Source organism: Microplitis mediator, chromosome 8 (assembly GCF_029852145.1).
Source record: "Microplitis mediator isolate UGA2020A chromosome 8, iyMicMedi2.1, whole genome shotgun sequence".
Classification (NCBI taxonomy): Eukaryota; Metazoa; Arthropoda; class Insecta; order Hymenoptera; family Braconidae; genus Microplitis; species Microplitis mediator.
Window position 1 is genome coordinate 6,581,577 of NC_079976.1, and position 13,838 is coordinate 6,595,414.

A 13,838-nucleotide genomic window follows, 5' to 3' on the forward strand; every position below is an offset into this window, starting at 1 on the left:
AGTCATCAATACATTTTCAAGTATACATCACCTTCTCATTAATTGATATTTATAAGAATACAAAAATAATTATAACGTGGATAAGTGAAACCAAAAATAATTTATTTTGTAAATTCCAAAAATTCTTTCTTATATTACAATGCATTTTTTTTAAATCCATTGGATTATCACCCTGGACTATTGATATGTCTCAAATTATAAATGATTATTTAAAGCAATAATTTATAGCAATAATTTATTCAAAAATTCAATTATCGGTATAATTTATAATTGTGTAATAATAATTGTCATGGCAAAAAATTTTTTTTTTCATTCTTTCGTCAACGGTTTCTCTTGAACGAATGAACCGATTTTGATGGTTAAGGTGGCACCCGACGCGGCTTATAAAGTTTTAGAGCTGATCAGATTTTGGAATCAAATCATCGAGCGAAACAAAAGTTATCCAGAAGTAACATTTTTGAAAAAATTTTATTTCTGGAATATCTTCGAACGCAAGGCTTAATTTTTCACGGCTTTTAGATATTACCAAGCCGCGTCGAATGAAACCTTGGAAATCAAAATCGGTTCATCCGTTTAAGAGTTATAAATATTTACATACACTGATAAAAGGATTTCTTAACATTTAAAAAATATTTCTTAATATTTAAGAAATCATTTCTTAAACGTCATTTTTTTGTATTTAACAAATATTTTTTACTATTTAAAAAATGATTTCATAATCGTTGAGAAATCATTCCTTAAGGCATGATTTCTTAACTATTAAAAATTCGTTTCTTAAATAGTAAGAAATATTTGTTAAATACAAAAAAATGATGTTTAACAAATGGTTTCTTAAATACTAAGAAATCCTTCTATCAGTGTATATACATACGTACGTACGTACACACATACATACACTCGGACATTATCGTGGAATTTCTCAGGATAGTTTCCTAGAACCTCAAAACGTCACAATCTGATAGAAATTCGGTTTTTGCAAATCGGACCGAAACCAATAACTTCCCGAATTTTTGAAAATTTTTAATTTTCTTAGCGGGAAGTTAAAAAAATAATAAAAAAAATATAAAGTAAAGAATAGAGTTGTGTAAAAAAAAAGCAGCTAAATTTTTCATGAATTATCGGTTTTCAGCTATTATTTTTTTTTTCAGTAATTGCAATTAAGGGCCAATTTTTCAAACCAGGTTTATTTTCAATCCGGGTTTAATTATCATTGCTGGTATATTATTAATGTATAGATATACTAGCAGTATTAATTAAACCCCGGATAAAAAAAAACTCGGTTTGAGAAATTGGCCCTAAACAACAAAGAAAAAAGAAAGTTCCACTCTCGCCTTTACGCGCTGAAAAATAATTTAAAATTGGAGTGAAAAATATAATTCAAAAAGGCGGTCGATAGATGGCAACCCTATATGTTAGATCAGTAATTATGATAATAAAAAAAAAAAAAATTACTTTTAATTGCAGATGAAAAAAAAAAATTTCTTTAGTATTGATTTAAAAAAAAAACATGAAAAAATAAAAAAAAAGCGTTAGTAGAACACATCTCATTGCTATGCAAATGAGTTGTGCAAAAAAAAAAAATGTGGCCGCTATATTTTTTCGTAAATTGTCAGTTTTTTATTTATATTAATTATAATTAAACCAAAAAGTTTTGAATACTGGCTTTCATAAGGGTTCTTCTGTTTAAGAATTCAAGTGTAATAAAAAAAAAATAGATCCATCGGTTGTGTATTTTTTAGTTAATGTGTTTACCAACATCCGTACATACTGACGGACATCACAGGATTTGATTAAAATTTTTTTTTTTTCAATCATTATTTAAAAAAAAAAGACTTGAAATTGTATTTGTTTTATGCATTAATAATTTATCTTCCAAATGGTATGAATTTAAATCTTGTTGAGTATATTTGAACGAGTGTAAAATCTTTTCTACGTGAGTAAATTAGCTCAGATCGAGTAAGCGTTAGTAGAACACATCTCATTGCTTCGCAAATGAGTTGTGCAAAAATAATTATGACGTGGATTAGTGAAACCAAAGATTATTTATTTTGTAAATTCAAAAAATTCTTTATAATATTACAATTCATTTTTTTTAAAGCTATTGGATTATCACCCTGGACTATTGATGTGTCTCAAGTTATAAATAATTCTCGTATGATTATTTATAGCAATAATTTATTCAAAAATTCAATTATCGGTATAATTTATAATTTTGTAATTATAATTGTCATGGCTTCGTTCTACATTTGGATTGGGTTTTTTGCAAAAAATCGCAATGAAAGATTTTATGAAAGTTTTTATTCCCTTGTAATAATTGCTATTATAATCCCAAGTTTGGGAACATTAATAACGTTAATTACATGGCTCCATTACATTGTGCGTAAAAAAAAAGTAATAGACTCAACTGAAAAATTAATTAAATTAGATAAAAAATTAAAAGAGTTTTATTGTCCGGAAAATAATTACAAAAGTGATTATAATTTTTATATTATATTATTTATTAATTTTTTATTGTCCTTTTTTTTATTAATATTTCGATTACGACGATTTCATTGGACATCTATACTGTTAGAATACATACCCAGTTTAGTAATTAGTTGGATGATAATGCAATTCTCATTAGTGATTAATATAATTAATAATCAATTCAAAATGATTAATATCTCAATTTTGAAATTGGGTAATGTAATTGATTATAATAGTAATTATGATAATGACGAGTTGATAAGTAGTGGAATTTGTTATCCGAGAAGTATAGTTACGAGAAGAATAATTTGTGGATCAATAGCTCGTGATCTTGATAATATTAAATGTATTTATAGTGAATTGTGTGATATATGGTGTGAAATTTTTAAGTTTTATGAATTACCTATTTTATTGGGAATTACTTATTTCGGTGGATATAGCATAAGTACGATATATACTATGTGGTTGACATCGAGACGAACGAGAGTATTGAATGTAATGACGTTTCGGAATCTGCCTAAAAAATTTTTTAATTCTTTTTTTAAAAAATTCACGAGTGATATCCTGTTACTCGTATTGATAATTTTTGTATTCATCGTTATGACTAACATTGTCACAAAAACAATCAAACAGGTAAAGTAATAAATGTAAGACAGTTAACCCTGATTAAGAAAAATCAATTAATCCGTGCTTAGTGTATATCTATATATCAACTCATTTCAATTTGTTTTAAATCATTTCAAATAATTTTTCTTAATTAGGGAAGGTAGAGGTACTGTTTAAACTCGCCTTAGAGCCAGTTTTACCAAAAGTACGCAATGGCAATTAATTTTCTAAATTACACCATTATAATGGAAGTTTTTTTTTTATATATTTTTATTGATTAAAATAAAGTATTACATGTCCGAAAATCGAGCAGTGATCACAAATGCCGGTGAGGAGGGGGGTTAAATAAATAGCAATAGAGTTATTGTTAATACAATTTTTCCTGCTTTTACAAAAAATTATTTACTGACAAGCTTATTGACTGGCATATTTTTTTTTCTAATTTAAGAGTAAGAAGACGTCATATTGTATACATGTACTGCAGAATAAGTGTACAATAGACAATGAAAGCAAAGAAAAAGTAAACATAATTTAATATTTTATATTTATTATGTTATTATATTTATTAAAAATTTTTTTTTTTCTTATTCATTACAGCTGTGCAGTTTATCCCTGAGTTTATTGCAACGAAAATTTGAATGCCGTGTGTTTGATATAACATCAATCGATAATTCTTTTTTACTCACTGTAATTATATATATTTATAATAAAAATAATTATTAATAATTAATCATTTTCATTAATAAAATTAATTGTTTTACTATTGCAGATACTGGACACAATTATGACGTATGCTGTAGTTTTAATACAATTTAGAGAACCATAATACGAAAAATATATAAACGAATTTTAAAATATATATATGTATATATATATATTAGGGTGGTCGTTAAAAATTGAATTTTCTTAGGCGCCCCATAAAAAGCTTCTTTTTAGTGAAAAAATACGTGGGGAATTTGGTTTTTTCGTTTTAAGTACAAAGAACACGTGCCGCAGGACGATCAAAGTTCATTTTTCGATACAATCGCGGTTTTTTTTTAAATATCTCATGAAATATGCAGATTAAAATGCCCAATTGATAAGATCTACAAAAGTTTTTTCAAATATCTTCATAAATACACGTTTTATGAAAAAAATGAACATGACTTTTTTTGTCAAGAATTTAATTTCCTACGAAATTGTTCTTATGATTTTTTCCTTTAATCTGTATATTTCATGAGATATTTAAAAAAAACCGCGATTGTATCGAAAAATGAACTTTGATCGTCCTGCGGCACGTGTTCTTTTTACTTAAAACGAAAAAACCAAAGTCGCCAAGTATTTTTTTACTAAAAAGAAGCTTTTTATGGGGCGCCTGAGAAAATTTAATTTTTAACGACCACCCTAATATATATACTGCTCAATAATAAGCATTGAAATATTTTTTATTATTTATTTTATATAAGTATCATCTTTCATACACTTTCAATCCATAAATAATTAAACGCACGCGTAAACAAAACAAATTATTTTAAAATAAATAAATACCTAACCTTTTCTGAAATTAATTAATATTATGTGGATGAATTATAAATATAATTACAATTAATGGAAGAAAGTATAGAAGTTAATTATGATGATAATAATCAAGATCATTATGACGTAATTATTATTGGTGGTGGGCTAACAGGATTAACTGCTGGGTACTATTTATTAAATAAAAATGTTAATCTCTCGTTAATGATCATTGAAAGTAAAGGTTATCATTATTTTTATTTATTTACTACATACATATATTTATATAATTATTTTATATATTGATGTATAAGTACTATATTATATTGTAAAAAATGAGGAGTGGATTTGGAGTAAATATGAATTTTATTTAAATCCGAATTCACTCTACCACTCAAACTTCTGGAGTTAAAAAAAAATTACTCTGCGTACGGAATAAATGAATCATATAAATTCCCTGATTAAAAAAGTGAATTGAAAAGTATTGAAAATTATCTCAATTCTTTTCAATCCCTCGGCGGTTTTGGAAAGTATTGAATGGAATTGAAATTTCGATCGTTTGAATACTTTCCAATTCCAAAGTGGAATTCGAAAGTATTGAAAAGAATTCAATCTTTCATCATTTCAATTTAGGTATTGAGAAGGATTCGGAAAGATTCAAAAATTTCAATTCATTTCAATCTTTTTCAATCCCACTCATGACCCGAAATGTGAAATTATTTAGGTATTGAGAAGGATTCAGAAAGATTCAAAAATTTCAATTCATTTCAATCTTTTTCAATCCCACACTTGATCCGAAATATCGGACTATTTAGGTATTGAGAAGGATTCAGAAAGATTCAAAAATTTCAATTCATTTCAATCTTTTTCAATCCCACACTTGATCGAAATATCGGATTATTTAGGTATTGAGAAGGATTCGGAAAGATTCGAAAATTTCAATTCATTTCAATCTTTTTCAATCCCACACTTGATCCGAAATATCGGACTATTTAGGTATTGAGAAGGATTCAGAAAGATTCAAAAATTTCAATTCATTTCAATCTTTTTCAATCCCACACTTGATCGAAATATCAGATTATTTAGGTATTGAGAAGGATTCGGAAAGATTCAAAAATTTCAATTCATTTCAATCTTTTTCAATTCCACACATGACCCGAAATGTGATATTATTTAGGTATTGAGAAGGATTCAGAAAGATTCAAAAATTTCAATTCATTTCAATCTTTTTCAATCCCACACTTGATCCGAAATGTCGGATTATTGAGGTATTGAGAAGGATTCAGAAAGATTAAAAATATCAATTCATTTGAATCTTTTTCAATTCCTCGGAAGTTCAGAAATTCTTTTATTATTTTGGGATTGAAAAGTATTCATTTTATGTCAAAATGAATACCTTAGGGTATAGAAAGTATTCGAAAGGATTCATTTCTCATCATTTTCAATACTTTTCAATTCACTTTTTTAATCAGGGTAACTCCATATATGGGTATATATGGATCATATACGGCAATTATGAACTATATGTGGATATTTATAGCACATATAGAGTATATATGGCTTTATATGATTTATTTTTAGCGAACAAGGAATTATCTTTGAAAACAATTTTTATTTTTTATGATTTGACAGATGAAATTGGCGGACGTTGTAACAATATAAATAATGGGTTTTATGGTCATACATTTCAAAATAATTTCATAAACTTACTTAATAATTTAAATATACCAATAATATATGGACGTAAAAGTGAATATAAAAAGTTGACCTTGCATCTTAAAAATAATAAATTAGTTAATGATGATGATGAATCATCAATTATATCATCACAAGTTCGTTATTTTATTAAATCGGTAATTTTTGAAAATTAATTTAGTAATTTTTGTCAATAAATTAATCAAAAATTAACATTTATTTATTCAATTTTTTTAATTAAAGCTTGAATTATCTTGTAAGAAAAAAAATTTCAAAGAGTACACAAAAGATGAATATTCAAAATATTTAGCTAGTTTGAGTGTTAATGATTATATTAATGGAACAATATTTTCTTCACGTGCACGATTAATTTGTCGAAGTTATATTTCATTAATTTGTGGAATCAGTAATTTAAATAATGTATCTTGTTTATGGTTATTTGTTATGTTAAATAATTCTGGCGGTTTTTTCAAACGTCTTAATTATTTATTTGATAATAATACACGATTTTTTATTGAAGTGAGTTTACTTATTTTGTTATTTTTTTTTTTTTTATTAAATAATAAAAATTTTTTTTCACCTCTAATGTTTTTCTTCACATAAGGGAGGAATCGGACAAGTAATTAATCGATTGCGAAATGAAATTCTAGAAAAAAATGGATCAATCAATTATTCAGAAAATGTTAAAAAAATAAATCAAGGTGATATTGGTATTCAAATTATTACCTCATTAAAAACATATAAGTAATTAAATTTTATAATTTTTAGAATATTTAATTATTTAGAGAACTCAATAGTAAAAAAAAAATGAAAACTGCCCACTCCGTATTATTAAATATTTTGAAAATTATTTAAACCAGTCAATTTTATTCAAACATTATTCTAATCATTACTTAAAAATTGAATAAAATTTATTGTAATTTTTATTTGAAAATTATCATCTAAAATATTTTTTTATGATAAATTTCTTTTAATCTCCGCCATGATGAATTATGGCGACGAAAATAAAAACGTTCACTTGGAATTTTTAAATGGTTTAAAAATTATTTTATTTTGTATATCTTAATAAAAAAAATATATCAGATGATAGAGAAAACGTGAACAAATATTATAATAGTCATACATTATAAAAAAAATTACTCAAAATATTAAAAAGAAAAATATTTTTCAATTTTTTTCGATACTTACGCTCATGTATTAATTTATTTGTAGGTGTAACTATGTAATTATTGCAGTACCACCACCAGAAAGTTCTAGTATCGTGATAGAATCAACAAATTATGATAAAAATTTATTAAATTTCATTAAAATTCAATCTTTCTATTTCTCCGAGCCTTCGATATATTTTGAACTAACCTACAAATCGCCATTTTGGGTTAATAATTATTCCGGCAGTGTAATGACTATTTTTAATAAAAAAGTAAACTTAAAATTATGTTATGATGCATCGCAAGAAGACAAAGATTTGAATTTGCTTGCTGGTTTCATAAATAAATCTGAAAATTTATTTTCTGGTAAAATAAATTTATTTAAAGCCTTAAATCAATCATTTGGTACCAAAGAAGCGGAAAAATTTTTACAGTACACTGAAATAAATTGTCACAGTACAATTAACGTTTTAAAACCTTGTTCAGCAGCGAATCATCATAATCCGTTATTAAATCCAACACAAAAGTAAATATAACATTTTTTTTAAATATTGAAGGCCATTTGTTTTTACTTAAAAAAATAAAAGAAATAAAATTTTTAGAATTTATTTCGCAGCTAGTGAATATTCTAAAACTAATCCTGGTACTGCTGATGGTGCGATTGGGGCTGGTGAACATGTTGCCTGTTTGTTACTCCATTATGCACGACCACAAGCGTTAGAAATACATGAAATTATGAAATATATGTAAGTATATTAATAAAAAAAAAAAAAAAAAAAAAAAAAAAAAAAGGAAACTCGCGCCTGAATCCGAGCTGAGAACTTTTAGTTCCAATCCCCATCCAAAAGTTCCCATAGAATCCACTCAAATGGGAACTTTTGGATAGGGATACCCAAAATGGCCGTACCCAAGTGGCCCATTTTCTAACCTCTTACACAATTCAAAACTATGAAGTGCAATCACTCCCTCCTAAGCGGCATAAAAGAAATTGTTGACTTTTTGTTAAATTCAAGGCGACAATTTGTTATCATGGAACTAATAGTTAACTTAAATTCAACAAAAAGTCAACAATTTTTTGTGCCGTTCAGGCACTACCGACATTGTCTGAGAATGCTCTTAATTATTGTTCCGAATAAAGATTATTTAGAGTACGTCAGATCCATAAAAAAACGAAATAAATAAATTTTGATATTTTTCAGACCACAAAAAGGTTATCAACCAAAAAAGAAAGTCTACACTCAGTTCAAATACGTCCATTCAATTATTCTTTTTACAAATTTAGCTATTTTATTAACATTAATATGGAAAACGTATACATCAAAAAAATAAACAATAAAAAATATCGTTGTATTAATTTATTTATTAACCATTACATCATTCAACTACACAACATAACACGATCTTTGGTAAATTGTATAAAATTTAAAAAAACCGTATAAATTTAGTAATTTACTGATTTAAATAAATTGTAACAAGATATACCATCATACTCAAACCAATTCCTAGTACCATAAATTTTATAAAGAGATATTGATGCTCATGGTCTTCGTCATGGTTGTTGTCAACTTTAATATTCTTACGTTTTGGTTTGAATTTACGTTCAAATTTTTCGATTTCTTTTTGGTTTCTTATTTCTTCTTCACGTTTCTTCTTCTCTAATTCAGCTTGACGTAATTTTTCTTTCTCAATTTTCAGTGCCTCGCATCGGTCATCACATCGCACGACCGCTTTACCATTTTGTACATCAATGCACATAAAATTCTTCTTTATTCTTGTACAGCTGCACGTTATCTTCACACGTTTGTCACAATTTTCTTGACCACGACATGGGCCAGGATGACAATCGTCAATACAACGATGCCCACATAAGTAATTACGCGGACATTGATTCCCACATTTCAGTAATTCATTTTTCTGTTCTGATGTTGCATTGGTTAGTTCGGAACATCGTTTGTACAGGCTATTGATACCACAATGACAGGGAACTTTAACAATCTGTTTACAATCTGGACAAGGCGCTGGATGACAAGGTTTTGGACATGCATGAGAACAACCTTGAGGTCTTGGTAGCAAACAAGGTAATTCACATTGCATACAAAGCTGATTACTATTTCCTGGACCATCACCACGATCATTCAACTTGTGGCAAAGCAATTGGCATGTATGGTTACTGCATTTCAACAATTGCCCGCAAACACGTAAACAAGAAGTAGGCGTAGCTTTGTAACACGGCCAGGGTTTGGTTTCATGGCCACCAAGACAAGTCACCATGACAGAAACTTCACAAGGTGGACAGGGAAAGGTTTTAAGCTGCAACGCTTCTTTGGGTGTTTCCCAAGGACCTGCTGGTTGATGGGAACCATTAACGAGTACTTTGGTCCATACGTTGGTGTGACAAACGACTTTACAATCATGGCCGCATTGTTTGTATACAAGCCCGCAAATTTTACGACACGGTGGGCAAGGCCCCTGATGACATTTATGGGATTCCCGTTTACTGTGATGACAATCTGGAGGTATTTTGCATAATTTAGTGCATTTGGGCGGCTTTATACGTTTGGTTGTACCGCAAGGGACCGTTATTTTAGAGCCACCGCAACGGCATTGTATGACGTTTGTTCGCGGACATGGATAACAGGGCCCACTGTGACAACGCATTGGGCATTTATGTTTATGACAATTCAATTGATTATCGCAAATTTTTTCACAAGTATTGTAATTGTTTGTTGCTATACAGTCGCAGCATTTTTTGTTGCATTGATGCCGGCCGCATTGACGCATTTGAGTGCATTTTTTGTTACAATGATATTCTTTAGTGCATGCCATTTCTTTGGTGAAACTGCCGCAACGGCATTTCTTTGATACAACTTCCAGACATTGACCGCAAGAGTCTGGATGACAACGCATGCTACAGTAATGCGATTTGCAGTTCAATAATTTGCCGCATGTATCACCGCATGTTGGTACAGTAGCTTGTGCACATGATACTTGATATCGTTTTTTACCACATGGGCAGGTGCGATTTTTAGCTAATGGGCAGTCACCACAATCAGCGGGGAGATGACAGAGTTCCAGGCATTGGTGAATTTTGCATGGGAATAATCTGTTGCATGGTTTGTCGCATCTCCATGAAGATTCAGTGCATTTTTTTGTACTAGTTTGGGCAGTGCAGTGACAGGGAACAGTTACGGAAGTATTGCAAGGTGGGCATGCTCCCGAATGACAAATTTCTGGGCATTTATGATTGCAGGGAAGAACTTTACTACAAGGGCTTCCACAGCTCCAGTATTTAGCATTACAGCGACGTGGTTGCGGGGGTTTTTTAGCGCAATAACAGGCTGTCGTAACCATTTTTGGACATGGCGGACATGGTCCCGGGTGACAAAGTAGAATACAAGAATGACCGCATGGTGGCTGTAATAATTTACCGCAAGTTTCTTCGCATGAGTGTGGTATTGTCCATGGTTGGTAAGGTGGATTTATTGTTTTACCGCAAAAGCAATAGTAGTTTGTTGGTGCCTCGGAGTCGGGATAGTCTCGACGGCATTTGGGACTGAGTAGAGAAATTTTTTTTCTTGTTAATAAACTACTGTGCTATTAAATTACATTTATGCAACTCATGCCGAAGAATACGCCGCTAACTGGCTAAGGTCAGCATCGCAAAATTTTATATTAAAATACAATCCTTTCTGATTGGTCAAAAGAGTGGTTTATTTATATTAAAACACTCATTTTTATATTAAACCACTGAATTATAGTGAAATAGGCGACGTATATCCCTACTTAATAATTCAAATCAATAACTTATCTATCACTTTTCTCTCTTATGACGTCACTTTGAATTTAGCTGCCTTATTAACATGACCAAAATCTCTAGACTGCACATGCGCATTTAATTAATCAGCACACGCATGTGTTAATCAAGCCAACGTCAGATAAATTTTATAACCTTACATATCTCTATTAATTGATACGACATAACTAGCGATGCGGAATGACCGTCATTTTGAGTTTTGGTCACAAGACGGTTCGTTGAGGGTCTTGAGACCGACGGACCTCAATGACGAGCCTGTTCTAATGCGAAATGACCGTCACAAATTTTTCGGTCAGAGTCCGTCATTTCGGACCGTCAAAAAATTTTTTGTCACAAATTAACGTTTAATTAAGAATTTTGTCAGTCACAACCGGCTAGATGATTGGACGTAATCTTTTTTTTTGTAAATGATTGAAAAATTTATTTTTCCCTTCCTATTCTTATCTTGTGGTATTTTTAAAAAATGGCGGTTTCAAAATTTGAATTCGTATAAAAGTTATGATGGCTTTTGTAAGATGTCGCCACAACCGTGACGGTCCGTCATTTTATGAACGTAAGCGAGGAGTTGATGTGAGTTTATGTAACGGCAGTATGGGCATATAATTGTCCGAGCCAATCCCTTTTTTTGTTAATAAAAAAATAATTTTATGAACGGTCCGCTGACGGTCTTGTGACCATGATGTGACGGTCCAAAAATGACCAGACGGTCAGCTTCACATCACTAGGCATAACACCAAAGATGACTTTGTTTATTAAGTTGAGTTTTTTTAAGTGAATAGTATTAAACAAAGTATTCAACTTCCAGAAGCATAAATCGTTTTTAATAATAATAAATTAAATTATTTTCATAAGTTTGACTGCATGTCGCTGACTTTAGGCATTTAACGGCGTTTTCCTTCGTGCATTTATTTCATAAACTATTGTATACATCTAGTGATATCGAGTATTATACCACTTGATGTATAAGACACTATTAAATTTTTTATAGTACCGGCAATTATGCAAATCAAAGATTTCGATATCGATATATTTCATTAAAATTAAAATTTACATGCTCGTAATTTTGAAATTATAAAAATTAGCGCGTCAAGTCTCAGAAACTTTTTTGTAGGTCTTGATTTTCTACAAAATTACGTCATGAAAAATTATTTTGTTATGCTAATAGATCTTAAAGTTAAACTGTAAATTATTTACTCTGTTAATTAGAGGGTAAATTTAAAAATACAATAAAAATAAAAACATTAAGGGCTCAAACTTCGAGAAATTTTTTTTTGCTGCGCATTAAAAAAAAAGTACTGTATTAATAATAAATTATTTTTCAGACTTCTAAAATTTGCATAATTACCAAAAAAGTTAATAGTAAACAGTAAAAAATAAAAATAATAAATTTACCAGGCCCATAATTTATCTATTCCTTTTTCTTGTTTGTATATCAAACTGTCTCGTATCCAGTGTTGAATGCACGTTAAATGCATGAATGAATAACACGTCCCGCAGCTCCATATCTTTAGAATAAAAAAATTATCAATTTTTACTCAAGAAAAGAATTATTAAAAATATATGATTGCTTACGGGATCAGATTTTTTAACAGTTGAAATGCAAATCAAACAGACGGCTCCGCCCGATTGAAATATTTCTGTTAAATATGACAAAGTTTTTTCACCATCGCCACCCTCGAATTGATAAGATGATAATGTTTTATTAACAGCTTGCTGTAATCGCTCGGTATTGTTAGTAATTTTATCTTCATCATCATCGTCGTCGTCATCACTAGATGATTCAATTGTATTTTTATTCAAATATCTCTGAATAGACGCTTGATTTTCGGCCTGTGCACGCTTGAATTTTTTCATTATTTATATTTAAATAAAACACTTATTCAAATTAGAACCGGCAATAAACAAGGTTATGCGTTATGGTCAAAGCTATGCTATGCTTTTATGTTTTTGTTGAGCTATTATTGATAATTTACAGATATAAAAATACTTTAATTCCATCTAGTGAGGAATAGAGGTGATATTATGTATGTATATGTTTTTACATGGATACTTATCGACTGGTGATAAATTATAAATTAAAAAAGTTGGCCGCCAAAGTCGGCACTTCCATAAGTTGACGGCAACTTTCCGAAAAATTTGTCGACAACTTTCAGCTCGTGTTACTGTTAACTACAACTACTTTGTTTTAATTTTTTATTAGCTCGTAAATTGCAAGCAATTATATATTTAATTGTATTCTTATTTAAATTTATGAATTTATATATGAATCAAAATTTACAGATGTCTAGAATCACGGGTTTCTAAATTTGCGGGTCTATATTTATTAGACTGGGCCAAAAAAATCGACTATTTTTTTTTTTTTAACGATACTGTGTAAATATTATTTGGGATGACAAAAAAAAATTATTGTGAAAATTTGAGCCCTTAATTTTGATATTAAGAGGTGTATCATCGCAATTTTCGATTTTTTTTAAATGAGCGGGTTTTTGTCTCATAACTCTCAATCCATCGAGATAAACGAAATCGACTCAGATATATTTTTTGAAGGAAATTGAATGCTCAACAAAAAAGGTCTGATTGAAATTTGTCGTCAAATGAACCAAGATTATTGAAGT

The 13,838-nt window shown here is 29.3% G+C and overlaps 3 protein-coding genes across 4 annotated transcripts; 2 read left to right on the plus strand and 1 right to left on the minus strand.

The window, feature by feature from the left end:
* The first annotated feature begins 2,675 nt into the window (after positions 1 to 2,675).
* On the plus strand, positions 2,676 to 4,025 carry LOC130673147 (uncharacterized). The gene is made up of 4 exons (XM_057478078.1): positions 2,676 to 3,099; positions 3,521 to 3,592; positions 3,670 to 3,759; positions 3,842 to 4,025. Exons 1-4 carry the CDS (start codon positions 2,926 to 2,928, stop codon positions 3,896 to 3,898), a joined length of 393 nt encoding a protein of 130 aa, XP_057334061.1. The 5' UTR covers positions 2,676 to 2,925; the 3' UTR covers positions 3,899 to 4,025.
* A 390-nt stretch (positions 4,026 to 4,415) lies between these two features.
* LOC130673146 (probable flavin-containing monoamine oxidase A) lies at positions 4,416 to 8,748 on the plus strand. Of its 2 annotated transcripts, XM_057478077.1 has the most exons (7): positions 4,416 to 4,810; positions 6,199 to 6,419; positions 6,505 to 6,780; positions 6,866 to 6,962; positions 7,474 to 7,935; positions 8,012 to 8,155; positions 8,609 to 8,748. In XM_057478077.1, exons 1-5 carry the CDS (start codon positions 4,660 to 4,662, stop codon positions 7,485 to 7,487), a joined length of 759 nt encoding a protein of 252 aa, XP_057334060.1. In that variant the 5' UTR covers positions 4,416 to 4,659; the 3' UTR covers positions 7,488 to 7,935; positions 8,012 to 8,155; positions 8,609 to 8,748. The 2 variants fall into 2 exon arrangements, with proteins under 2 accessions (XP_057334060.1, XP_057334059.1); XM_057478076.1 differs by lacking the exons at positions 6,505 to 6,780; positions 6,866 to 6,962 and having other exon boundaries at positions 8,609 to 8,738.
* On the minus strand, positions 8,735 to 13,172 carry LOC130673145 (NF-X1-type zinc finger protein NFXL1). Its single transcript, XM_057478075.1, has 3 exons — positions 12,796 to 13,172; positions 12,616 to 12,728; positions 8,735 to 10,962 (listed from the first exon to the last, which is right to left on the minus strand). The coding sequence occupies exons 1-3, from the start codon at positions 13,075 to 13,077 to the stop codon at positions 8,859 to 8,861; spliced, it is 2,499 nt and encodes an 832-aa protein (XP_057334058.1). The 5' UTR covers positions 13,078 to 13,172; the 3' UTR covers positions 8,735 to 8,858.
* Between the last annotated feature and the right edge of the window lie 666 nt (positions 13,173 to 13,838).